Here is a 24,495-nt window from a genome sequence, read left to right as displayed (position 1 = left end):
TTTTTGTTTCCTTGCTGGCATTCTCTTTAATTGAAGTGCTTAACTATGACTTCTCTGCGACTCTGCCTGTTGAATTTGTTTCCATCTTTTCCTTTCCTGGTTGAGAACCTGCACATCAGATAACCATGCTGTTCTCCCTTTTGTAGTGGAAATTTGAGAACATTTTCATACGCAGAAATTTTAGTCCTTGGATGTCGCATATCCTGAATTTATTTGCATTGTAGGCCAAAGATTTACATGTAGATGGCTACAGCTTAAATTTATTCATTTAACATCACAGCAGACAGCACCTGACATAATTGCAATGTTACCTTCTGAATTAGATTTTTTTTTGCCTGTTTTGTCTTGGATAGTGCTAATTGTTCATATTGTTCCTAGCTCAGTCTAGATAACATCCTTTCTGAAGAAATTGAAGATCATGATGTCTCTGATGCTAATGGGATGCCTCTTCCGTTCAAAAGATCTCTTGAAACATTGTTGGGGAGAGGGATACTTACTCGGATGACAAGATCTTGTGGACTCAGCTATAACATCCTGTAAAAAAGATGGGCACCATTATTGTTGACTGTCTGGGAAGAATATGCTTGTAGTCTTGGAAACTGCTCTATCATGAATTAAGAGGGAACAGCTTCAAGAGGCTGTTGATGTAGTGGCAAAACATGTGGTGGATACCACCTACTAGGTGTAAACATGAAAATCAATTCAAAAAAAGTATTTCGCCCGTTTCCAAAAAAAAAAACATGGCACATCCATAGTGCATACAAACATTGCTCGCATGAAAAAGTTGAGATGCAAACTCAAACTAGAAAAACTCGTATGAAAATGACAAATACGAGGTTCATATGCACTAAAAGAGAAAGTGCCTGAATTTTGTCTTTTATTAGTGCACATGAACCTAAAATTTGTCATTTTTTGTACGATTTTTTCAAACACAAGTGTGAATTTTAACCTTTTCATGTAAGTCTATATTTGTATGCACCATGGATTGGCCAAGTTTCAAATTTTTTGAACAATGGAAATACATTTTTTAATTGGTTTCTATGTTTCCACCTAGTAGGTGGTTCGCAGTTCGCACCATATATTATGTCATGGTTTCGAGCATATATCAATATCAATAGTTCTTACCAATCTCCTGGATCCTAGACCTATACTGTGGGAAAAAATAGACATGGATTTGTTTTGTATCATAAAAATGTGAAGGTCCCGTTTGAATCTACCCAACTAACTATTAGATATGTTAGCTAGAAGAAATAAGCTAATATCTGATTGTTAGCAGGTGGTAGGTAAGGCATTAGCAGAGGATCTAGGTCTTCAACTAATATTTTAACTGTTAGTTATAGGGATCAAATGGGACCGAAGTTGTGGAGATGATTTGATGACATGGATCGCAGGGACTAGGGAGAGTTGACTTCACGTCTTGCGAAATTTGGTTCGTTCATTCATGGATAACGAGTAATAGTCCATCCGTATGTCAAGACGAAGCTAACATAGAATCCAATCGCCCTTTCTTAAAACAAAAACTAGAAATTGCAGCAGAAGCTTACAACTGACAGAAATCTGACAACAGCAGAACAGAAACTAGAGAGAGTACAGAGCGTCCGACTGATTGCACTGCGAATCCAGCAAGCTTGCAGACTGTTATGGAGATCCGAAAACAGAAAGTTCCATTTATTTCCTAAATGAATATATACGTGTCGAGAGGTTCAGCATATAAATGGTTTAACCATGATTCTCAGTGAAGTCTGTATTTCAAACAAACATGGACTCTGTTTTTTTTTACGTAGCAGGACTCCAGGAGCAAGGAACAGATCAATGCAGCAGCACAAGCAATGTTGCTTTGCAAAATCGTTCACCATATTTCCACGCAATGATTTCAGCGGTTTGTAAGTTCTGACACTGAAAGGCCAACTCAAAACGCTTCCGGTCAGTAGAAGACGTCAAATCCAACAACCAAATTCAGAAGAGTTGCTGGGCTTTCTGAACAAAAGAAGATAAACTGATTTCAATTTTCTTTTATCCAGAGTATTGGGCCTTCTGATTTCTGAAGAGATGAATTGCGAAGTTGTTGTCAGAAGTTCTACCCTCGTAGTCCTCTAAGGTGCTTCTGCATCAGCAGCTGGTGCATCTGCATCAACATCTGGGTACACTAGCGCTGCAGCACCTGAATTATCAAAGGAACAAGAAAAACACCATTTATAGTTAGGAACCATGTTATGTGTAGTATTTTGACACTTTCACTTTTGTCAACCAAAAAAAAATGAAGAAGGAGGCAGGCAATCAGTTACAAGATCAGCTCTACTCTGTATTGGCTAACTGAATTTTCTGAACTATAGATAATATCGTTGGAGCTAATGAATTCTCTGAAATAAAGATCAGAAGATCTGAGATTGTTTCCATTCAGTTGCTTCTGATCATCTGTAACATGTTTCCTACTAGTTATATCCAAACAAGTAAACCATTTTCTCACTCACAAATCTGCAATTGAGGATAGTACATACAGAAACTATAAAATTATTTTGCAGAAGTAGTTGGAGCATGTGAGCTATGGACAACAGTGTAGAAGTTACATTTTCTGTAGTCATCAGTATTGATTGCTGTGCATAGCAAATTTCAGAACTACTGTGAGTTTCGATGATCCAGTTGCAAAGTACGAATACCAACTTTACCGCACGGAATATTTGCAAATGTTCTCACCTGGGGAAAGCGAAACTACAAAGTTAGTTCTCACCTGGTGAACCCTTGGTGAGGGCGACGATATTGATGGGGTGCACTTGAGAAGGCAGCAGGTCGATGACCAGAGGGGTTCGCCGCGCGTCGTGGCCGGCCTTCACGCACAACACGAAGTGGTTGGCATCCGTGTGGCCCTCAAGGAACGCCACCCGGGCCATCAGGCTGAACACCGACCGGCCGGAGAACATGAAGTTGTCCCAGTTGTGCTCGTCGACGTTCCCGTCGTCGTCCGCCAGCTCGTACCAGATCATCCACTCAAGGTCGCTGGCGGGCACGGCACGCCGGCGGAAGCGGAACAGGCCGCGCCGGGTTCCTACATTCTTTTCGCAATGAAAAACACTGGTGTTTAGGAAACTGCAGCAAAAATTTCACATGAGAAAGATTTTCAGACTTCATGGGACTGGGAGAGAGATTTTCAGACTTCAGAGAAAGACAGACATTGTTAAGTCTGGACTAGCAAAATTGAACTATGCATAAAAAGGGGAAAACAGCTCTAAATTATGATTCAGACATGCATCATCAGATACAAGTAAAGAACTGCAACGGCGATGTGCCAGACGGTAACATGAACTGAATTTCTCACGCTATCATGAATCTCATGCTTACAGGACACTTTGATCCGACACGGATCAACGACCGACAGACAGAGCAATCCTAATCGATTTTAATTAGTTTCTTGGATCAAACAGAGCGAAAGAAGTGGCGGTCGTTGCAAAAGTTGATCCCAAGAGATGAAGAGAAGGCAATAATCAGATGTTGCACAAATGGACGCAGACAGAAAGCATTCTGGGCTGGCGCTCCAAGTACCAAGTTTCACAAATCGAAAAAATTAGAGGTTCCAATTCCAAGAACCCTGCTCCGCCCAAATCAATTTGAGGAATGGGGGTTGCGAGCTCACCGGAGTTGCAACTGGAAGTCGAATGTCCGGCGGCGGCGCCGCTCTCGGGGGGATGGCCTGGACCGTCCAACGCATCATCGTGCTCCACGGGGCGGTGTCGTCGACGGTGACGCCTGTGTGCCAGCGGCGGTACCTGCCGTTGCCGCGGAGGTTGCGCTGCAAATCGTGGCGCACGATGATGTCGTCGCCGTCATCCCACGCCCTGATGACCCTCCACATGACGGCGCGCGGGTCGAAATAGTCGCGGTCGCTCTGGACGACGCGTCGGCCGCGGTGGCCGCGCGGCGGCGCCGCGTCGGGCGAGACCGCGAGGTAGCGGCCGTAGGCGGCGCCGTGGAGGAGGACGTAGGCGACACCCTCGTGCACGATCCGGTGCACCTGCCACGCCGCGTTCAGCGACGCGCGGCGAGGGCTCAGGGAGACGCCGACCCCGTCCTCGTCGGCGTAGAGGTACGTGCCGAGCTCGCGGCTCTGCAGCCGCACGTGCGTCCCGTCGGGGAAGAGGTCCATCGCCGGCGGCCTCCCGCGCGCGGTGGTGCGGCGGAGAGCGCGTGGCGTTTGTTCGCTTCTTGCCGGTGATGCGGTGGGAGAGAGGAGGGAGAGGGAAGAGCAGCGAAGGTGTTCCGTTGCGGGACGGTTACGTTTGGGCTTGGCGGGGCAATTTGTAGGCGGCGGAGGGCGGACTGGACTGCCCAGCCAAGGTCGGCTGCGCTCGCTCCACATTCCGCTGACATGTGGGAGCCACCATCAGGCAGGGCCTGATATGACATGTGGGGGCCAAGGCCATGGACGCTGAAAACTCACCCAGGCTTCGTTCTTTTTGGGCTGAAACAGTATGAAATACGGCGTATTTCACCCGGATCAATTTGGTCAACTCTAAGTTAGGTCAAACAAAAAATGACCGTTTAGTTAAATACGGTCCGGAATGAAAACCGTTGATCCGAGCTTTTCTTTCTTTCTTTTATGGCTAGAATGAAAAAGGGCATTATATATGTGGAATAGAAACAGACCAGATTTGAGTGAACCAACAAAAATCACTTGATCCGGCCTAAGAATAAAAGAAGGCCCGTTTTTAATTAGAGACAACCGAATGAGGCCCTATTGAGTTCCCGCAACACCACTAATTATAAATTTCGGCGGCGCCTTACCTATAAAAATAAAATTCATGGAGGTCAAAGATATTCGAGATAAATTATAAACATCAGACAAATTTAATTAAGATTCGAATTGAATTTAACTAAAATTAAACAAAATACTCAGGATATGTCGGCGGATAAAGAAAACCATGTGCCCAAGAACACAAGGAGATAAAGATGGCCTTGCGCTGCAGGCCAACCGCATCGTGCCCTGCTTACTTTCAAGCGACTTCACATATGGAATGGTTGGGCCCATAAGCCTGCCAAGCAAGAAATAGTAAGAGCCTCAAGTAAGAATTCTTAGCTCCATGAGCTATTCCAGTGATCTAATTCCGTAAACTCTAAAACTAAGATCCTCAGGCCTTGTTTAATTCCCAAAAATTTTGCAAAAATTTTCAGATTCTTCGTCACATCAAATCTTTAGACGTACGCATAAAGTATTAAATATAGATGAAAATAAAAACTAATTGCATAGTTTGGTCGAAATTGACGAGACGAATCTTTTGAGCCTAGTTAGTTCATAATTGGACAATATTTGTCAAATACAAACAAAAGTGCTATTATTCTTATTTTGCAAAATTTTTGGAAGTAAACAAGGCCTCATTAAGAGCCTGCTTAGATACTGTCCAAAATCTGCCCAGCCAAACCCACGACAGTCCCACAACTTTGGCGCACATTTGGTTTGAAACCCTTAAAATTGGCGCACCCAGAATCGGCGGTGGACACGAGATGTCCAAAATTTCGGCTGTCTTAGTTTGGCACCCAACCAAGTGCTATACCAAAATTCTTGTCAAGGTTTTGGCATGCCCTAGTTTTGGCAGGGAAAAATTTGGGTCCAAACCAAACATGCCCTAATTTAGAACCATTTAAATTACCTCCCTACCCGATAAACTAAAAATAGTTTTGAAGGCAGTTTCATCCTTTTTATGAAAAATCTAGTAATTATGTTTTTTAAAAATATGAAAAATGTCCCTAAGCTTCTAAAAATTTAGAGAAATATCCTAAAGATGGACACGACTAACTCAAACAAAATATTTAGAACTCACAAAAGTATGTCTAGAAGTTTTCAAAAATGGGTTTAGATCTAGAAAATTAGAAGTACAAAAGAGATGGAATTTTTTTAAAACATTCTAATTGATTCTTAATGTGTTTTAAGAACTTTTCACAACAAAAAGAATGAGATGAAACCTACATAAATACAGAGCATGAATGCATTCATTATTAATGCTAGCAGCGGCAAATTTGTTGGGAAGAGCAAAATCGTCATTTCGATACGAACATAACAACAATTTCATAGTTATGTGACGACAATGGCAATTAGAGAACCAAAAAATGTCAAATGGCACATAGATGAAACAAAGAATTTTGATGGTACTGAGGGATACCATATGAATTCTAATGGCATTAAGAGAATCTAAAGAACTATATGTGGCAAAGACTAATCTGATCTAGAGGAGGTGGTCTATCAATAGTTGGTTCCATGAATTTTAGTGAAAAGATTTCATTCATAGTGTTTATACTAATTACTAGCTTTTGGAGATGAAGTGGTGGTAAATTAACACGTTCTGTATCAGAAACCAAATGGAAAAAAAAGTAAAGGCCAGTAAAGATGATTCACGATACTAGTCTCTCCATCCTAAAACATAAGGTATTTAAGTGATTATTTTTAGATAAAATATGGAGCTTAGTAAAACACCATCATACCTCTTGCTAATTAGGATGGAGAGAGTAGTTCAATTGTTATTTTCCTTAGTTGTTGGCTATCTATTTGGGTGGCCTCAAGTTTTTTTTTTCAATATTTCGTACCAAAAAAAGGCAAGAGAGAGGTGGTTGGGGGCCGAATAACTTGTATTTTGCTATAAATTTTGAACTCTAGATCCCTTATATTTTAGGATGGGAGAATATCTGCGATGGGTCTTGTCCTTTTGACATATGCATCATATCCTTATTTGGGTACCATATGGATCTTTTCAGCTTCTATCAAACCGAGAAATTGGATTGCACTTTTTTATTTTGACTTCAATTTTGATACATATAAGGTGTCACACAGCTAATGTAGTATAAATCGAAGCTACTATTTTATGTCTGACTTAGACCTATATGGATCCATCGAAATACCCTATGACTCCACCTTCATCATAAACTTCATATATCACATTCCATTTGTCATATTCATGGTTACACAGCGTAGCACCCGGTGGATCTTTTCATCTTTAGCTAGTGTGTATCATTTTACGAGAATATAGTGTGGTATAGATTTCCTAGAAGAGGTAGCATAAAAGTCTTATTTTCTCAAAAGGATAACCTTAGAACCCCCTCCCTCTCTTCTAGGTTTGGAGAAGTGAAATTTTTAAAGAACACAAATCTAATATGGCGAGGAATTAAATTTCTTATGATAATCATTCACATCTTAAAGATATTTTAGTGCCCGATGATCTAACGATTTTTACACACAACCCTCGATCTTAGGGGTCACCAAAGTCATCTGATATGAGGAGTTCTGAAAAATTCGTTTTTTTTTAAAAAAAAAATGATTGCTCAAATCGTTCTGAAGTAGCCACTATTTCAGCAAAGCCAAGGATGTCTTATAGTATGGGTCTATCGTCTATATTATGCATTCCACTATGTCATCACTATGGTACAAGAATTCTCCTGACAGAATATATGGATCGAAAACTTTAAGGTAATTTAATCTGTTTAACCACCGACTACCGATCTGCTTACAACGATCGAGACATGGTTATACAACAAACTAGCAGCTGCCATGATCGAGAGCTGAGTAAACTATCAATATATATAATTGCGTGGATCACGTCCTGTATCACGATGGCGGTCCGCCGACGAGCTTGGTGATGGTGAGCGCGATGCTGCAGAGCTGGTCGACGTCGCGGTTGCGCGCCGTGAGGACGTTGCGGTGGTCCGGCACGCCCTGGCACCCCCGCTGGCACAGCTTCACCTCCGCCTGGCTCGCCACCACCAGCGCCTCACACTCGCTGTACGCCCCCGTGTCCACCGCCGACGTCGCGTCCGACAGCTGCTCCACCGCCGACTCGTACCTGCATGCACTCGACCGGGCGTGCTTGTCAGCTACGCAGGCACATATAGCACTCGAGGTCGTCGAGGAAGGCAGGCACAGAGCCACACACAGACACGACGCACTGACCTCTCGCCGCAGTCCTCGAGGCACTGCTGCAGCTGCGCCGTCTTGTTCTCGAGGCTGTCGTCGTCGTAGAAGCTGGAGAGGTAGGCCGCCGTCTCCGACGCGTTCCGCTGCGCCGCCTGGATGGCCAACCGGGCCAGCCCCGCCGTGTCGGCCGTCTTGGACGATGGGTCCGCGGACAGCGTCGCCACGCACAGGTCGTGGTGCCCCGCGGTCTGCTTGCACGCCTCTTCGAGCGAGAGCTTGCTCGACGACGGCGCGGCCGTAGGTGCCGCCGTGGGGTCTGCGGACGCCGCGGCGACGACGACGAGGACGGAGAGGATGACGACGCCGACGGCAGCGTAGGACATTTCCGAAGCCATATTTGGCCCGCTCTCTCTTGTCCTTTGGTAATTTGCTGCCTCAACCATTTTTTTGGGGGGGCCATAAGTGATTTCCGTATTATCTTGCTCGACTTGGCTAAATTAAGGTAGTGAGAAAGCTCATGTCTTGGCTAAATTAAGGACCAGTAGGTTCGTCGTGTTGGGTTGTGGTTGTGGCTGCTTGAATGAGGTAAACAGGTACTGCTGAGTGCTGACTTGTCATCTACCTGTGCTGCCAACACGGCGGAATCAAGTGTTCTTCTAGTTCTGCAGTTCTGGTGTCTGACCTCACAGAAAGCTTTGAACAGGATCTCTTTTTTATACCCCGCTTTTGTATTTAGACCTTATGGCCTTAACTCCGAGAACAAGTTTGGACGCTTTGAACAGGATCTAGCTCTTGTTGCTTAAAGGTCTGCTGGTACCGGTAGATGCATTCACTGGATAACCAGGAATGAAACTACCTAGAGCATGTCGATTTATATGCCTCTGATGTTGATCTTTTTAACGAGCGAGGCAGTAGGCATTGCCAGTCTATAGCGGTAATAAGCAAGTGCCTCGACGGCTCGACCTGAATCATATTTTCGTACCACTGTATTTCACACCAGTTGTCGAGAACAATAGCAGTGCCTCGACGGACATTGCAGACTACACATACAAGAGCGTAGTCTTGTTCTTTGGTATCACGCCCTTCATACCTGAACATTTGTGTGCTAAACCTACAGTCGCTAAAGTTCAGTCTGATAGTACAAGTTACGACTATAATACAGGAAAAACAGAACAGAAGCTCAGCTCACTGGTGGAACACCTTGGTCAGCTTCTGAGACAGGCTCAGGCTTCCTCGGCTGATACGGAGTGACTCGATCAATTTCTGGAATCTGGATCTCCATGGTCATGGTGCTGTCAACACTCTGCCTGCAGGTGCAGCTTGAGTGAACTCGTACAGTCATCGTACTTGGACCAACATTCTTGCTGCAGATTGGGCACACCTTTATTTCTGGACGCTTGTGCTGCCAAAGTCCGTAGATACCTTACCATGCAGCCTCTTATCAAGGGCCAGGTGAGCCTTGGCGAAGCCATCATTTGGCTGTGCTCGACGGTGTACTTTCTTCAGTAAGTTCCAGGCTTTTTACACTAGTGAAACCCCTGAAAAGCACACATGTCAATAGCAAAGCTCCAACAAAATTCTTGTGCAGCCATCATCATGCAATTCAGTCGCAAGTGGCAGAAGTTAAGGCTCTTACTCTCTAAGTATCAAATAGGCAAGTACGACTGTGTATATCTAAGGGCATAGCAAAAGCTATGCATCTAAAAAAGCCAAATCGTCTTATAATTTGGAATTGAGGGAGCAGCTCTTTTTTAAAGAGCACAAAGACCATCGAGCGTGGAACTGCACATGTTCATAATAGATCTAAATATTAACTCTAGTTCAGTCAATGCAAAGCAATACAAATCAGAAAACTACCAACAAACTATTTTGCAGATCCTTTATCACCAATCAGAATTAAGAGAACACTACCTAGTTTCGATCAACTTATTTCTGTCCAAGTTTACAGCAACATGTGCTTGATCCAGGTGAACAAAGAAATGGGGCATTGAAAATTTCAGGGAAATAGTATCAGTATATCTGCCTTTTGTTATTATAATATTTTCCATGAGCATAATTTTCCATGAGCATAATCAACCAAACAGCCACTTGCTCATTTTAGGTGGTGAAACCCAACCCTCATGTTCTATCATATCCTTCTAGTGTATGTGCAATGGTCCTTTAAGAGCATCTACGACTCTCACATGATGCTCACCTAAATTCCATCACATTTATTGTTTGTCCATATATACAGCAGGCTGCAACTCATGCGGACCACCAAGAATTAGGACATTGCAACAAGGATCAAAACTAAGAGAACAATACACATATTTTCCATCAGTTTGTTATCTGTGCACATTTAGATTGAATGCAATTCATGCAGAACACCGAGGATTAGGCATAAAATTTATGGATAAAAAAATATTAGAGGATCACACGTCATTGTCTATGCACCCAAACAAGATCACACGTCGTACAGATTAAGTTAAGACTTAAGAGCACACACTGGTACATATTTACTATTTGCAGGCTATAATTGTAGAACAGGTTGACAGGTTGATTAATCCAAAGTTCCACACTGCAGTTCATTTTAGCACTTCCAGAAAGAACGCTTCTGAAGGAGACATATTTTTGAAATCATACAAACCAAACCTAACTTGTCAAACTATTACCAATCCATATTTACAGCAAGACACAACTCATACATACAGCCTACCAGAGTCTTTTAGATGAACTCTAGGTCGGCTAAACAATTAGTCTATTTGTTTATGCACATTAGAAAAACAGATCAAGTTCACTTAATAAAACAACATTGCCATTGATCATACATGAATAACAAATGAAAAGTGTTGCTAATTGATAGTCACAGATCATGTGTTGGCGGTGCAATATGAGCCTACTATATACCAGTAAACGGAATACTTACACACGACAGGAAGGACTTGAAGGAGCTATGCTTGCGTTCTGATTAGTCAGACGCACGTGATCTTGTAGTCTTCACTTCTTGCCTATCAGGTGTGACCTGGGAAGTTCTTGATATATTTTTTTTCGGAAAACGCAGGAGATCTACGCATAATATATTAAGAAGAAAAAGGGTGCAAGAGCCCAACACACTTACAAAACTCAACCCAACTCAACGCACACCCACAAACAGCAAAACACAACAGACATTTTGCTCTCCTAAGCTGGCTAACAACGCGACCCGAAAAGACCTAAGCAACTAGACACCTCGGAGGCGAACAGATAAAAGGGAGAGTCCTCGAGCCCAGCTAAGGTCCACAGCCGGCGTTCCTCACCAGCCATGACTAAGGCCCCAGCAATACTTGGAGCCGCTCCATCAAAAACACACCGATTGCTATGGTTCCAAAGAATCCAAGCCCCTAGCATGAATAGGGAGTTGACCCCTTGCCTTAGAAGCTCAGGAATAGCACCATTAGCTCTGTCCCACCAGTCGAGGAAGGAGTTTTCAACAGGCTGTGGAGATAAGGCCTGTATACCAACCTGTCTAAGCAGATGGAACCAGAACTCCCTAGCAAAAACACAAAGATGATTGATAGTTTCCTCCTCTTGATCACACAGTGGACATCAACCTGGGCAGGGCAGCCCCCGGTGTGCAAGGCGATCAGCTGTCCAACATTTCTTGTGAGCTACTAACCACATGAAGAACCGACATTTCGGTGGTGCCCAGGTCTTCCAAATCAGTTCCCATGGTGTAAATGGGGTAGCTCCCAAGAAAAATCCCTCATATGCCGACTTGGCTGAGTATTGACCATTAGAGGAAAGCCTCCAAATATGTTTGTCCTCACTTTCTGGCTGTAAAACAGTAGCTGAAACTAAATCCCATAGATGTAAATAATCCATAATTACACCAACAGTTAGAGCCCCCTTTATATCTGCAATCCAAGCACGGTTAGTGAGTGCTTCCTTGACCATACGTTGCTTAGTCCGTCTTTTGGGGATGGCAGCAAATAAACAAGGAGCCAGCTCTTCTATACACCGACCATGCAGCCATCTATCAGTCCAGAAAAGGGTATGCTCACCATCTCCGACTTCCGAACTAACAGCCACCGCAAAGAAAGGCTCTGTTTTTTGCAGACATAACCATCGCATTCTTAATGCCCAGCCAATAGTTTTTAAGTCTGAGATCCCTAGTCCACCAAGTTCAGTTGGCCTGCAAACCTTTACCCAAGCAACCAGACAGTGTCCACCTCAGGTGTGACCTAGGAAGTTCTTGTAGACTCAGATTTTCTGTTTGCCTTATTAATATCCTTCTTCGACATCTTACTTACACACGACAGGGAGGACTTGAAGGAGCTATGCTTGCGCTTCTGATTAGTCTCAGTCTCTCAGATGCACGTGTTCTTGTAGTCTTCACTTCTCGCCTATCAGGTGTGACCTGGGAAGTTTTTGTAGACTTAGATTTTCTGTTTGCCTCAATAATATCCTTCTTCGACATCTCACTTACACACGACAGGGGGGACCTAAAGGAGCTACGCTTGCGCTTCTGATTAGTCTCAGACGCACATGTTCTTGTAGTCTTCACTTGTTGGCTATCAGGTGTAACCTGGGAAGTTCTTGATATATCAGGTGTGACCTGGGAAGTTTTTGTAGACTTAGATTTTCTGTTTGCCTTAATAATATCCTTCTTCGACATCTCACTTACACACGACAGGGAGGACTTGAAGCAGCTACGCTTGCGCTTCTGATTAGTCTCAGATGCACATGTTCTTGTAGTCTTCACTTCTTGCCTATCAGGTGTGACCTGGGAAATTCTTGATATATCAGGTGTGACCTGGCAAGTTCTTGTAGACTTAGATTTTCTGTTTGCCTTATGAATATCCTTCTTCGACATCTTACTAGTGTCTGATTGATCATCTTCATTTTTATCAGTTTGAAGACCTTTATCCTTGACCAAGGAGCGCATTTTTTGCAGCTCATCCTCAAGAATTGACATCCTCTCTTTGGCATTTGTCACCTCAACTTGTAGTCTAATGATTTCATCATCCTTCTTTTGGGATGCCACTTGCAGCCCATCTACATTCTGCAGAAGCTTTTGTGCTTGCTTCACCTCTATGTTCTTGCTCTTAATGGCCCCTCTGTAATCTTCTTCCATTGTCTTAAGCTGGTTACACACAAAATTCTTTTTCGCTTGTAATGCTGAAATTTCCTTGTCCTTCTCTGACCTCAGGATCTTGTAAGCTTTCTTTAGTTTCCTTACCTCTTCCCTAATATCTTTCCCACTTTTCTGGTGATCTGAATTGTCGGTACAAATCTCCATCTGACTTTCAAACTTCTTCAGTTTTTCCTGGCATTATGAGAGAAGGTGAAAAATCGGTGAGATGGACAATATGAAATCCACAATGGTCCAGGCAAACTAAACTCATGTATTTGTAACTACCTTTAGCTCAGTATTTTCAGCAGTCAAATTCAAAATACAACTTTTGAAGTCCTCCAAATCATTCTCAGCAAGTTCTGGTTTGAGCACACAAGGGAAGGTTTGACTTTAACTTCCAAAATAATAAGTTAGAATCTCAAAATGCAACATGGAGATGCAGTGAACAACTGAATATACAAGGTGCCAAACATATACTTTGTCTTCTAAACAGCTGTAAACCATATGGAAAATGCTGCAAATCCAACTGGTTCAACACAGCTGTAAAGCCCAATTACTCCCTCCATTCCTATTTATCTGGCATACGAGGCTATATACCAGATACCAAGGAGGCTATAGAGGCACGCACACTTATTTACTGCCGTGCTTCGCTGCGCCTAGAATACCATCATACCGCCGGCAGCTAAATCGTTTTTTATTCAGGTGGAGCAATCAGCAAGTGTCTAGAAGGGCACGGACATGAGAGTATACACTAGCTAGCGCAGCGGTTCAGCTGCATGCATGCAGCATGCGTCGCCGGAGTAATGATCATATACCTTGGTACTACCGCCCGCCAGGTATTGTGACCGATTTAAAAAACGCTCGTACGCCAGATAAATCGGATCGGAGGGAGTAGGTGGGAAAAATAACCAACATTCAAGTTCTTGATAAAGAAACTATTTTGTTGTACAAGTCTAGGCTGCTGTAAGATCCAAAAGTAAATAAAATAATGCACATGGCATAGTCAATAACATTTGGAATCTCAAACCGCAACGTGGAGATGTAGCTACCATAAGGTGCCAACTTCTAGTGTGGTGACTGTTTTACACCAATGTAATCTTAAGAAGTTAAGAGACAACTCTAAGCTACACAATACACAGCAGAAACAAATAGAGATGAAGCTTTTTCATTCTTATTCTATAGTAGCAGCAAAAGTAGGCTAAGGAAGGGCAGGTGCCCACGAAGGGCCATAGAAAGCATAATGAAATTGGCACAGATATGTACTATATACCTAAAGAGGACAAACTAACTTCAGTAATCGAGAGAGTGCAATCAGGCACAGAAAAGAACTAACTGTCACTACAAGAGAGCTCCTATCATAAAGAACGAATATGAAAGGGATATGAAATGGAACCCACGAAGCTAAGGCAATGTTTGGTTTCAGTATACAATGGCCGTGGCAGTAGCAGCCACGGTAGCAGCGAGAATCAATCAAGTATTTCAAACGCACACAAGTATCAAGATAACGATGAAACCCAAAGAGGAACAGTCGAAGCTTTGGTTCCTCTCCTTCCTTACCTGCGAGCTTCTGGTAGCAGTGAATCTGAAGCTCCTTGCCGCCAAGACACGCCGCCGTCTCAGCCTCAACGGCCCTCTTTCGGACCTCCTCGTGCTTACAGATCTGGAAGTAGAGATGGCGCAAAAAAAAAAGGAAAAAAAAGAAAGAAAACCTAGCGCGCGTCAGCGGCGGCGGAGAGCTGGCCTTCCCCGAATCCAATCGCAAAGAGAAACAACCCGCGGACAGGGACCCGAATCGTTCGTACCTGCTGGAGGCGGGCCTGGGAGATCTCCTCGCGCTCGCGGAGGCCGCTCTGCAGGAACTGGAGCTCGGTGATGAGGTGCTCGCGCTCGACGGAGAGCTCCTCGGCCTGCGCGTACGCCTGGCGCAGCATCTTCACGAGGCGGTCGTACGTGCGGCGCCACGCGGGCAGGTAGACCTGGGCCGGAGTGGGCGCGGGCGCCAGCGCCGGTGCCGGCACCAGCGCGCCGGCGTCGCCTCTGGCCATGGAATCCGCTAGAATCGGAGAGCAGAGGGAGGCGGGCGGAGCCGCGGAAGGGACGGCCGCCGCTTGGGGTTTCCTGTGGAGGTGCGGTTTGCGCCGCGAGGAGGAGAGCGGTGGCGGCGTGGAGCGGAGGGGAGATGACCGTTGGATGTGGGGGCCCGGGGACGAGGAATCGAGATCGGGTCGCTATTTTGGTGGGCCCCACCTGACAATCACGGAATTTGAACAGGAATGGGCCCGGTTTTGCCAGACAGCCAGGGAGCGGGGGACCGGGGGTCATAGGCTTCTTGGATTTGGATGACCTAATTTTTTACTTCTTAGCTCTTTTTTTGAAAAAATTTAGCTACGCCAAGTTCTTGACAGAAACTAGCAGCTACTCCAAAATTTTCCACACTGCTTTCTGAAAACACAAAACATTTCTTAGGCTTGTTTAAATCACCCCAAAATTCAAAACCTTTTCAAGATTCCACATCACATCGAATCTTACGGCACATGCATGAAGCACTAAATATAGACAAGAACAAAAACTAATTGCACAATTTGTCTGTAATTTACGAAACAAATCTTTTGAGCCTACTTATAGTCTATAGTTGGATAATAATTGTCAAATACAAACGAAAGTGCTACACTATCAAAAACTTTTCAGAACTAAACAATGTCTTAGCTTCCAAACACTGTTTTATGAATAATGTAATTCTTATTGCTAAGACATACTCCCTCTGCCCACAAAATAATATAATCTTCGCATTTCAAGAAACCAAATGCTTTCAAATTTAACCAAATTTATACAAGAAAAATACTAACATTTGTGATACAACATAGATATCATTAGATTCATTATGAAATATACTTTCATAATAAACTAATTTGGAGACATAAATATGAATACTATTTACTGTAAACTTAATTAAACTTTACCGTAGTTGCATTTTTTTATGGACAGAGTACTTATTCACAACAAGGCATTTAAAAATAGTAGGGATGCACTTACTCCTTTTCACTAGAGGAAAAGACAACTTTCATCAACCTCCCTTCCTTTGTTGTTTTTATACAGGCCAGGACTCAGGACCTTGTTTTATGTAAGAAACCACATAGAAAATGTACCTTAGGTGCCACCTTGAAAGACCAAACAACAGGAATGAACACGGGACAATATCCATACAATATACAATAATAACTCTGTAGATCACATTAGAAGAAAACTGCAAATTGCAGACTACAGGTACAAGAGCGTAGTCTTATTCCTTAGTGGTGCGCCCTTCATACCTGAACATTCTTGTGCTAATCATACAGGCGTGTGAACTAAATCTATAGTCTATAGTCACCAAAGTTCAGTCTAATAGTACAAGTTACGACAGTGTGAGCCAAGTACATTGCCTCAGCTATAGTACAGGAAAACAGATCAGAAGCTCAGCTCATTGGTGAACACCTTGGTCAGCTTCTGAGACGGGCTCAGGCTTCCGCCTCGGCTGATCCGGAGTGACTCGATTGATTTCTGGATCTCCATGGTCATGGCGCTGTCTACACTGCCTGCAGAGAGCCGCTTGTGTGCCTTTTGCAGGTGAAGCTTGAGCGAACTCGTACTTAGACCAACATTCTTGCTGCAGATTGGGCACACCTTCATTTCTGGCCGCTTGTGCTGCCAGTCCATAGATACCTTACCATGCAGCCTCTTATCAAGGGCCAGGAGAGCCTTGGCGAAGCCATCGTTTGGCTGTGCTCGACGGTGTACTTTCTTCAGTAAGTTCCAGGCTTTTGCGAGAGTGAAACCCCTGAAGAATACAGCTCTATCAGGGCACTCACAATGCAAGACTCTATCACAGAGTCCAAGACATTTAATTACATATTATTTATGGTATTTTGCTGATGTGGCAACATATTTATTGAAGAAAGAGGTAGAAAAAATAAGACTCCAAGTCTTATTTAGACTCCAAGTCCACATTGTTCGAGGTAATAAATAACTTTAGACTCTATGATAGAGTCTGCATTGTGAGTGCCCTCATGTCAATAGCAAAGCTCCAATAAAATTCTTGTGCAGCCATTATCATGCAATTTCAGTCGCAAGTGGAAGAACTGCAGAAGTTAAGACTTACTCTCTAAGCATCAAATAGGCAAGTACGACTGTGGCACTCCGACTCTTCCCTTCAAAGCAATGAACTAGAACCTTGCCCCCAACATGATCCACATGATCAATAAAGTCTGATGCTTCCTCAAAAAGATCACTGATGTTTGCATCATCATCATCACTAATCTGTAATAAAACACAACATTTTTCAATTTAAATATGTGACTATGAATCTAGGCATCATAAATGGGAATCCTAAACCACAGAGATTGATGCTCTTACTGAAAAGTTCTTGTATTCAAAAACATCAGGAAATTGGGAATCGGATTGACCAATCTCATTCGAACACAAACAGAGTACATGGGTAATGCCCAAATGCTGTAGGGTGTACTTAGACCTTGCAGCCAGAGCCCCACCTATGAACAAGTTGTTGACAACAAGAGAAGGTCGTTCTGTGTTTGCAGCATCAGAAATCAAGGCTATCCTTTCAATGATGTGTTCAAGACGCACCTGCAAGTGGTGTATTATCAAGCTCACTAATTCCTTAAAATGGAGTTCAAAGTTTAGGTATATCCTGAGACTCACCTTCAATTCATAGGCATCAGCTACCATGTTGTTTTCAGTTCCATCAAAGAAACCAGAATGAAAATTGTTATCTTGGCAAAATTTGATCACATCGTTCTTAAGTGCTTCGTTCCACTGCTCAATCTCTTTAAGCACTTCAGGATCAACCTGTAGCATCAAATATTATTTTTAGTTGAGGTTCGTAAATCGTAATCAACATGAACAACAAAAACAAGCCAAACTCATAGAAAAAAGCTCACTGAACAGGGTAACTTGAGTTTTCAATACAAGCTTTTGTAAAGCTTGTTGCAGCACACTGGCTGTGACTATCATTAAAAAGAAAGGTAGGCTATTCCAAAGGAAAACAACAAAACCAGTTGGGGTTAGGCTAGAAATGACCCCCCCCCCCCCCCCCCCCAAAAAAAAAAAAAACAAAAAACAAAAAAATCTACAATTACATCGATAGAAATAAAGTAGAAACTACTTGCAGTGAATGAACTAAATTAGATAAGAAAATAACTTCACTGAACAAAAGAAATGAGAGAAACAATCACAGCAGATATCATGTAAGGATGTCTTTCCTTTTAAAAAAATGAATTCTCACTTTCACTTAGGAGATTCTTACCTTCGGGTTTTTGTAAAAATCACGAAGTTTCATTGTCATTCTTAAACTACGGGGAGCCTCTGCACTTCCCTTGAAGTACTTGTTGTTCCAACTGTCCCTGGACAGAGGAGAAACTGAATCTGAGCTTCCACGGGATCCCGCAGAAGAGGACTTCGTTGCAGATTTCAGCATTTCAGAATCACTATGAAGCTCATTGTTCAGTTGCTTACTAGGAGGGCAAGGAGTACTATAGCTGGCTCCAGGTGAAGGAAAATCGGAAAGGGCGGCATCATTATTGTCTGATTCTTCAGAGGTTTTAGTAATTATGGACAAGAAAACTCGCAAAACACCATCCAGTTTTTGGTAAAGTTGGAGAAGAAATAGATGGAACCCCTCCAAGTCCCTAAGAGCTGCACGAAATGATCCTCGGAATTCATGAATCACTGCAGCACTATCTTCATCAGAAAGGGAGCAACAAGAATCACTGGAAGTAACCTCATCAGGTTGTGGATGCCCAAGCTTACCACCAGAAATTTCATATAGGATACTTGCTGAGTAATCTGAGCTATTCAAAATGAGCTCCACTACTTTGGGATACCTCTCATGATCTTTGACACGTCGCCCCGCAGGGGGGCGGCGGGGCACACCAGTATCGATTGCTACAATGTGAAAATTGCCATTTGTTCTTTCAGCATTTTCCTTTTCATTTATCAATGCTTCTAGTTTTGGTGGCATGGGATCCAACCCTGGTGAATCAAATTTTCCATTCAAGGAGTGTGACCGCTTCTCTCTATGCAAAAATTTTGTAACCAGTTGGTTGTAACTATCTGTAGAGCTCTTGAAATCATCCAATCTGTCCAAACTGCGCAAGGATGATTTATCTGAAATCATCAGGTTTGCAGGATTACCACGCCAACCAAGCTGACGGCATGGGAGCCTGTCCTCATTCCGCAGTATCAGATCAAGCATCAAAACCCTTCCCAGTGATGAAGCAGTAACACAAGCAGCTTCTCGTGAATTGAAAGCCTTTGAACTCTCAAGCAGTGGGGAGCCATGAATATAACTGCTAAGCCAGAATGCAAAATTTTAACTCCAATATACAGGTCACATAGAGACAATGTGTATAGCTAGTATGGTTGTCCTAATAAGGTAACACTGCAACAGTACCTCATTAGTAGAAGGCAGCGGCTTAGCTCAAGAGCTTCTAACAACTCTGAGCAAGTCATCTCACCAACCTCATCACTATTTGAAACTGCTACTGTTCGTGCATTTTCTGCAGCATGCCTAATCGCCAGCCATTCTGAGCTAGAATTATATACTACTCTAGCCTGCATTTGTTATAAAAGCTGTATAAGAAATAGCTGCTCCATACATAATCAAATTGTACAATATTAATTGGGGGTTTCGATATACTTGTGGTGTATGGACTCCGAGCAATCTTGCAAACTCATAACCCAAACGTTCTGCCTGTGTTGACATCTTTGATGATGAGAATTTTATAACAGCTGCCGCTTCTTGAACTCCACTGTTACCCGGAGAACTAAATAGAGCAAAGAACACTACACCACCAGAGTTCACAGTCACCTATATACAAGGGTATGGAAATCAGCATGTTAATCGCAAGCATCAATATAGATGATACTCACAAGTGAAATGGCAGTAGAAGAATATGAGCTTGAATGTTTAATACTTCCTCTGTCCACGTTTGTCAAGTGCATTTCAATTTGAGAAAGTCAGACATAGTAAGTTTTGAATGATGAATATCAAATTGCATGCATACTTAGTGTACAAAACTAGTATCAATTGTGTTTGTATTTCGAAGTGCTTTTAATATGGTGATATTGAGTTTTTATCAATTGATAAAATCTACTTTGAAGAGCTTTCCATTCCCTACTAAAATATTCCCCTGAAAGTGGATGGAGAATATAATATGTTTGTCATGCTGACTTGTCTCATAAACAGAACTACAGAAGCAAATAGTCTTTCTCACTACAATGGCCACTACACAAGATGTTGAAATTGACATCATAACAGGTTGTGACAAACCTCAAGAGCTTTATTCATTTCATCTTCAGTTTGCTCTGAACTACTACTATGTTCTGTATGATGCAGAGACGACAACACATCCCATGAAAATTCAGATGACTCAATGTCCAGTGCAGAAGAGTTCCCAAGTCTCTCCCACAAGCTTATTTCAGGAGACTGATCGCAGGCCAATGGATCTTTTCCTGTTGGTTCTTCTCTAATCAAGTGTTCACTACAGTGGGCACAGCAAAAAGACAATAACAACGTTAGCTCGGAAAGCTTATGAAGCTGCTGCTTAAAACCGATATATTTTCACAATTTATGACTCATACAAGTTCATCTTGCAAGTGAAATTCCCTTAAGATCCATGCTCTATATTCTAAAAAACTTTAGAATCAAACAAAGTGTAAAAGTTATGTTGTGCCAAATTCATTATATGTAAAATGTTATTCCTCACATTGTTGATAATGTTGCCATCATTATACTATCTAGAGCCACCTCTTTGTTTGAGACAATTCCAGAATCAAGATCTACACATTATATAATAACAGTTACACCTAATAATAATTACAAATCTAATATATCAACTTGGCAACAAAGATTACAATTTGGGGTCTAATTATAATATATTATTATAGGAAAAATTCCAAATTACTCCCTCAAGTTTGGTCTATGTCCAGATGAGCATCTTAATGGAGGAGAATAGTAGGGAGGTATAAACACATTACAAACATACAATCCCAAGAGAAAAGACAATAGGGAAATCTATGTGTTGGCATGGATTCAACTTTCCAGATAATTATTCCTGGTAATTCAGTTAACAAGAGAAATGTAAAAGAGGGTTCAATCTTGTTCTTGGGCACTAACTTTTTCTCCAGGAACACACAGCATTCCATTTTTCATTTGAAGCAAGATGGAATATAATTCAACATTTTCACCATAAGGTTTGTAAGGTATGAGAGCTTAATTTTGCAATTACAGATAATCAACTAAGTGGTATGAAGTGATCTTTAAAGGATAATAGGATGCTGATGGATTCCACAAAGCAAACCTTAAGTCCCCGCTACCAAATAGTGAGAAGCTCCCACTTGGCATGACTTCAATCCTTGAACCTCGATGTGGGAACCCAGATGGCCGGAAAGCCCCACTCCTCTTACGTACTAATGAGAGCCATTTCTCAAATGTTTGTGCTGGTGTCGATATATCACCACCAAATAATAAAGAAACCACCTAAACACAAGCAGATTTGTTTGGTTTTACTCAGTAAGATAAAGTATCAAATTTAAAATTACAAATGAACATTGGGGAAACAACACTTACACGAGAAGATAGCTTCAGATCTCTATCCTCGTTTTCCTGTAAGAGATGTAAAAAATTATATTACATTTATGTATTTCTGCTTCAAGACATTTCAGAATACTCTAATTGCATATCTTGATTGATGAAAAAATAAGAGAAAAAAAGGGAGAGATCTGAAGCAGTTCTTTTCTGGAGATGAACAGATGGAATTTTGTGCACCAAGATTGCCTGCATTACCAAGTTCTAGCAAACAGAAGAGTACATGGCCACAGAACTAACACTAACACGAGACTAACTCTTCCATTTACCAGCTTATGCTCCGCGGATGCAAGTGGTTGGGTCAATTCAAAACCCACTGCAGTTAGTCAGGAGTTCAGTGTTCACTTAATTGGTAGATCATTACTCATCAGGATCACGTGTTTGTAAACCAAATGAACTACTCATGTATGGGTCAATCACTCATCTGGGGCAATCCACTTACATCCCTAATATGCTCAACTCGAACTGGAGTGAAAAAAGAAATACTTCCCTGGTCTTACAAGGAAGAAAGTTCCAAGATTTGGCACATGACCTACCTTTGGAGAAATTAGCATGTATAAACTCGAATTGAAGCAGGATGCTGATCTAGTTTGGATCAGGAGGTGTCATTGGGTCAAGTATAATGCATTGTGCAAAAATTGAAATAACAAGACGAGAACAAACTGCTTTCCCCCATTCATGATCAAATGGGCCTCCAAATAAGCCCGCATCAAGCCTCACTGCATTTGGGGGAAAGGCGCACTTGAAAATGGCAATGAAAGACTCACGGATACACCAAGCCGGATCAAGAACCAATATCAAACCTAAATCAAGCTGCATTTCGCAACCATGTCCCGAAGCAGGTAAAGCTTCAGATTTGCCAACAGCTCCCCCTCCCTTCTCACTCTTTGACCCGCCTAGAAACTACGACAGTGACTAACTCAGCGCATCAATCAAGACCACATCAGATCACAAAACCACAAGTCCAAAGAAGAGAAAGGAACCCACCTTGGGAGGAGGAACAATGGAGGGCCGCTCCCGGTCGCGCTCCTCCGCCGCCGCCTCTGGCTGCGTGGCGTCCCGCTGTTCCATGGGAGGGGCAAGGCACGGGTAGCCCTTGACTACGCAAGCGCTTGGCGTGATATAGGTTTCAGCAACCGCCGCCTACTACGGCCTGTGCTTTGCGGCCGCTTGGCTTCCCGGTGGGGGAGCGGGGCCGTCAGACCCCCAACGGAAAAGGCGGGATCTTGCGCGAGTTTTCCTCCCCGCTCCACCCTTTCCGTCCGGTTGTCGGCTTTTTCCGTAATGGTGACTGCCTGCTGGAGAGCCGGGGGGAGACAGCGCGCCAGAGAGACAAAAGCAGGGGAAGACGAAAGTAGAGAGTGGAGTGGATCAGTACACAGTGGGGTGGTTACTGCTTTTTGGGAACGGAGGCTAGCATCACCGTCACAGCTAAACTGCTAAAGATGGCAACGCGGACCGATCCCTGATTCCCCGCGGGGAATTCTTCCATTAGGAAATGGGGATAGAGAAGATTTGATTCTCACGGGGATAAAACTGGTAAAATAGTTGTTCCCGTCGGGGATGGCGGGGACGGGGATGGTTCCCAGGTCCCCGACCCCGATCCCCGCCCCGTGAAGAGCCATCGAGGGAGCCAGGCGCCCAGGCCCATGTAAAGAGGCTCATTATCACCAAAGTATATATATGCGCTGCTAACTGCTAACCCTAAATCCTAGCCCCCACCCGGCCACTCCCCACCCCCGCAGCGGCGCAGCGCAGTCCAATACTCCACACGAGAGTCTCCAAGCCATTCCCCATCCCCAGCGAATCGAGTGGCAGCGGCGCCGGCGCGACGACTCTACGGCTGCGCGAGTCGCGCTCGTCCCCGTTCCCCAGCCCGAGTGCTCGAGCTCGAGAGTCGCGCTCGCTCGTCCCCGTTCCCCAGCCCGAGTGCTCGAGCTCGAGAGTCGCGCTCGTCCCCGTTCCCCAGCGATGTCGGCGCGACCGCGCGAGTCGCCAGTCGCAACTGCCGTGCCCGAGCCCGACGCCGGCCCTGAATGGAACCTGACCGCGACTCTGGGGGCTCCAGCACCCTCCGCTCCGACATCCTCCGGTCTGACGCCCGACGCTGAGCCCGACTCGCGCCTCAGATCCTCGCTGCCGCAGCCCTAAGGTGAATCCTGGATTCACCTGGATCTGAATCCCCCATGAGCTCTGCTGATGGTGAAGCAAGGTCAGAAACTGAGAACTCAAATCTAAGAACAATGTACATGTGTAGTTTTATTCATACATGTATTGCTATTCCTAGTTCTGGTTACGTACATTGCTACTGTTGTTCACACTTATATATGTACATCCATAGCACCACAATATTGCTAATTTAGTTCACTGTTTATTTTTTTTACACGAAACCGCGTTTTCGAATAACGACTAACCCACGTCTGGCGGTCCTCAAAGGGACGCCACCTCGGTCTTGGACCGGCCACCAAACGCCATGAGCGCTGGCGGTGTTGCGCCTACTACTGCAACCGCACCCGCTAATGCATCTGCTATCATGTCGTGTGTTGCGCTTATACCGGCAACTGGTGCCGCAAACCGAAAGGCACTCTGCCAGGCTCCAATGTCACAACCGAAAAGGACGTTCACCAAGACTAAAAGTCGTCTTGCGGTTGAAGGAGCTCCGCGTGCTTCGCCTAATCCATCAGCTTCATCCTCCGGCAGCGGACTCCAACTGTTGAAATCACTAGGGTTTGATTTCAAGCATGCTACCCCTCTTATGATTTTTATTTCATAACCTGAGTCTGTCAATGACTCTCAACCAATACAAATTGATGATGATGATGAACCTGAAGATACTGACTTTGGAAAAAAAAGGAAATTGACTTTAGCTGTTTG

At 43.6% G+C, this 24,495-nt stretch overlaps 4 protein-coding genes across 5 annotated transcripts; all 4 read right to left on the bottom strand.

Annotated features, from left to right (window-relative positions):
- Positions 1,770-4,234, bottom strand: LOC8060346. Its single transcript, XM_021456413.1, has 3 exons — positions 3,629-4,234; positions 2,729-3,050; positions 1,770-2,161 (listed from the first exon to the last, which is right to left on the bottom strand). The coding sequence occupies exons 1-3, from the start codon at positions 4,136-4,138 to the stop codon at positions 2,094-2,096; spliced, it is 900 nt and encodes a 299-aa protein (XP_021312088.1). The 5' UTR covers positions 4,139-4,234; the 3' UTR covers positions 1,770-2,093.
- Positions 7,348-8,318, bottom strand: LOC8060345 (cell wall / vacuolar inhibitor of fructosidase 2). Its single transcript, XM_002455491.2, has 2 exons — positions 7,928-8,318; positions 7,348-7,820 (listed from the first exon to the last, which is right to left on the bottom strand). The coding sequence occupies exons 1-2, from the start codon at positions 8,284-8,286 to the stop codon at positions 7,586-7,588; spliced, it is 594 nt and encodes a 197-aa protein (XP_002455536.1). The 5' UTR covers positions 8,287-8,318; the 3' UTR covers positions 7,348-7,585.
- LOC8060343 lies at positions 8,830-15,159 on the bottom strand. 2 transcript variants are annotated; one of them, XR_002451707.1, is made up of 5 exons: positions 14,786-15,159; positions 14,541-14,643; positions 13,269-13,342; positions 10,797-13,175; positions 8,830-9,429 (listed from the first exon to the last, which is right to left on the bottom strand). XR_002451707.1 is itself a non-coding variant. In XM_002455489.2 (4 exons), exons 1-4 carry the CDS (start codon positions 15,026-15,028, stop codon positions 12,156-12,158), a joined length of 1,440 nt encoding a protein of 479 aa, XP_002455534.1. In that variant the 5' UTR covers positions 15,029-15,159; the 3' UTR covers positions 8,830-12,155. The 2 variants fall into 2 exon arrangements, 1 of the variants encoding a protein (XP_002455534.1); XM_002455489.2 differs by having other exon boundaries at positions 8,830-13,175.
- LOC8060342 (dual specificity protein phosphatase PHS1) lies at positions 16,143-23,004 on the bottom strand. Its single transcript, XM_002455488.2, has 11 exons — positions 22,609-23,004; positions 21,604-21,639; positions 21,335-21,513; positions 20,305-20,515; positions 19,672-19,842; positions 19,426-19,586; positions 18,280-19,321; positions 17,676-17,822; positions 17,373-17,600; positions 17,119-17,276; positions 16,143-16,797 (listed from the first exon to the last, which is right to left on the bottom strand). The coding sequence occupies exons 1-11, from the start codon at positions 22,690-22,692 to the stop codon at positions 16,428-16,430; spliced, it is 2,787 nt and encodes a 928-aa protein (XP_002455533.1). The 5' UTR covers positions 22,693-23,004; the 3' UTR covers positions 16,143-16,427.

This window comes from Sorghum bicolor, chromosome 3 (genome assembly GCF_000003195.3).
Source record: "Sorghum bicolor cultivar BTx623 chromosome 3, Sorghum_bicolor_NCBIv3, whole genome shotgun sequence".
NCBI lineage: Eukaryota > Viridiplantae > Streptophyta > Magnoliopsida > Poales > Poaceae > Sorghum > Sorghum bicolor.
Note: the sequence above shows the minus strand (reverse complement) of the source record. Positions and strands in the feature narration are given on the sequence as shown.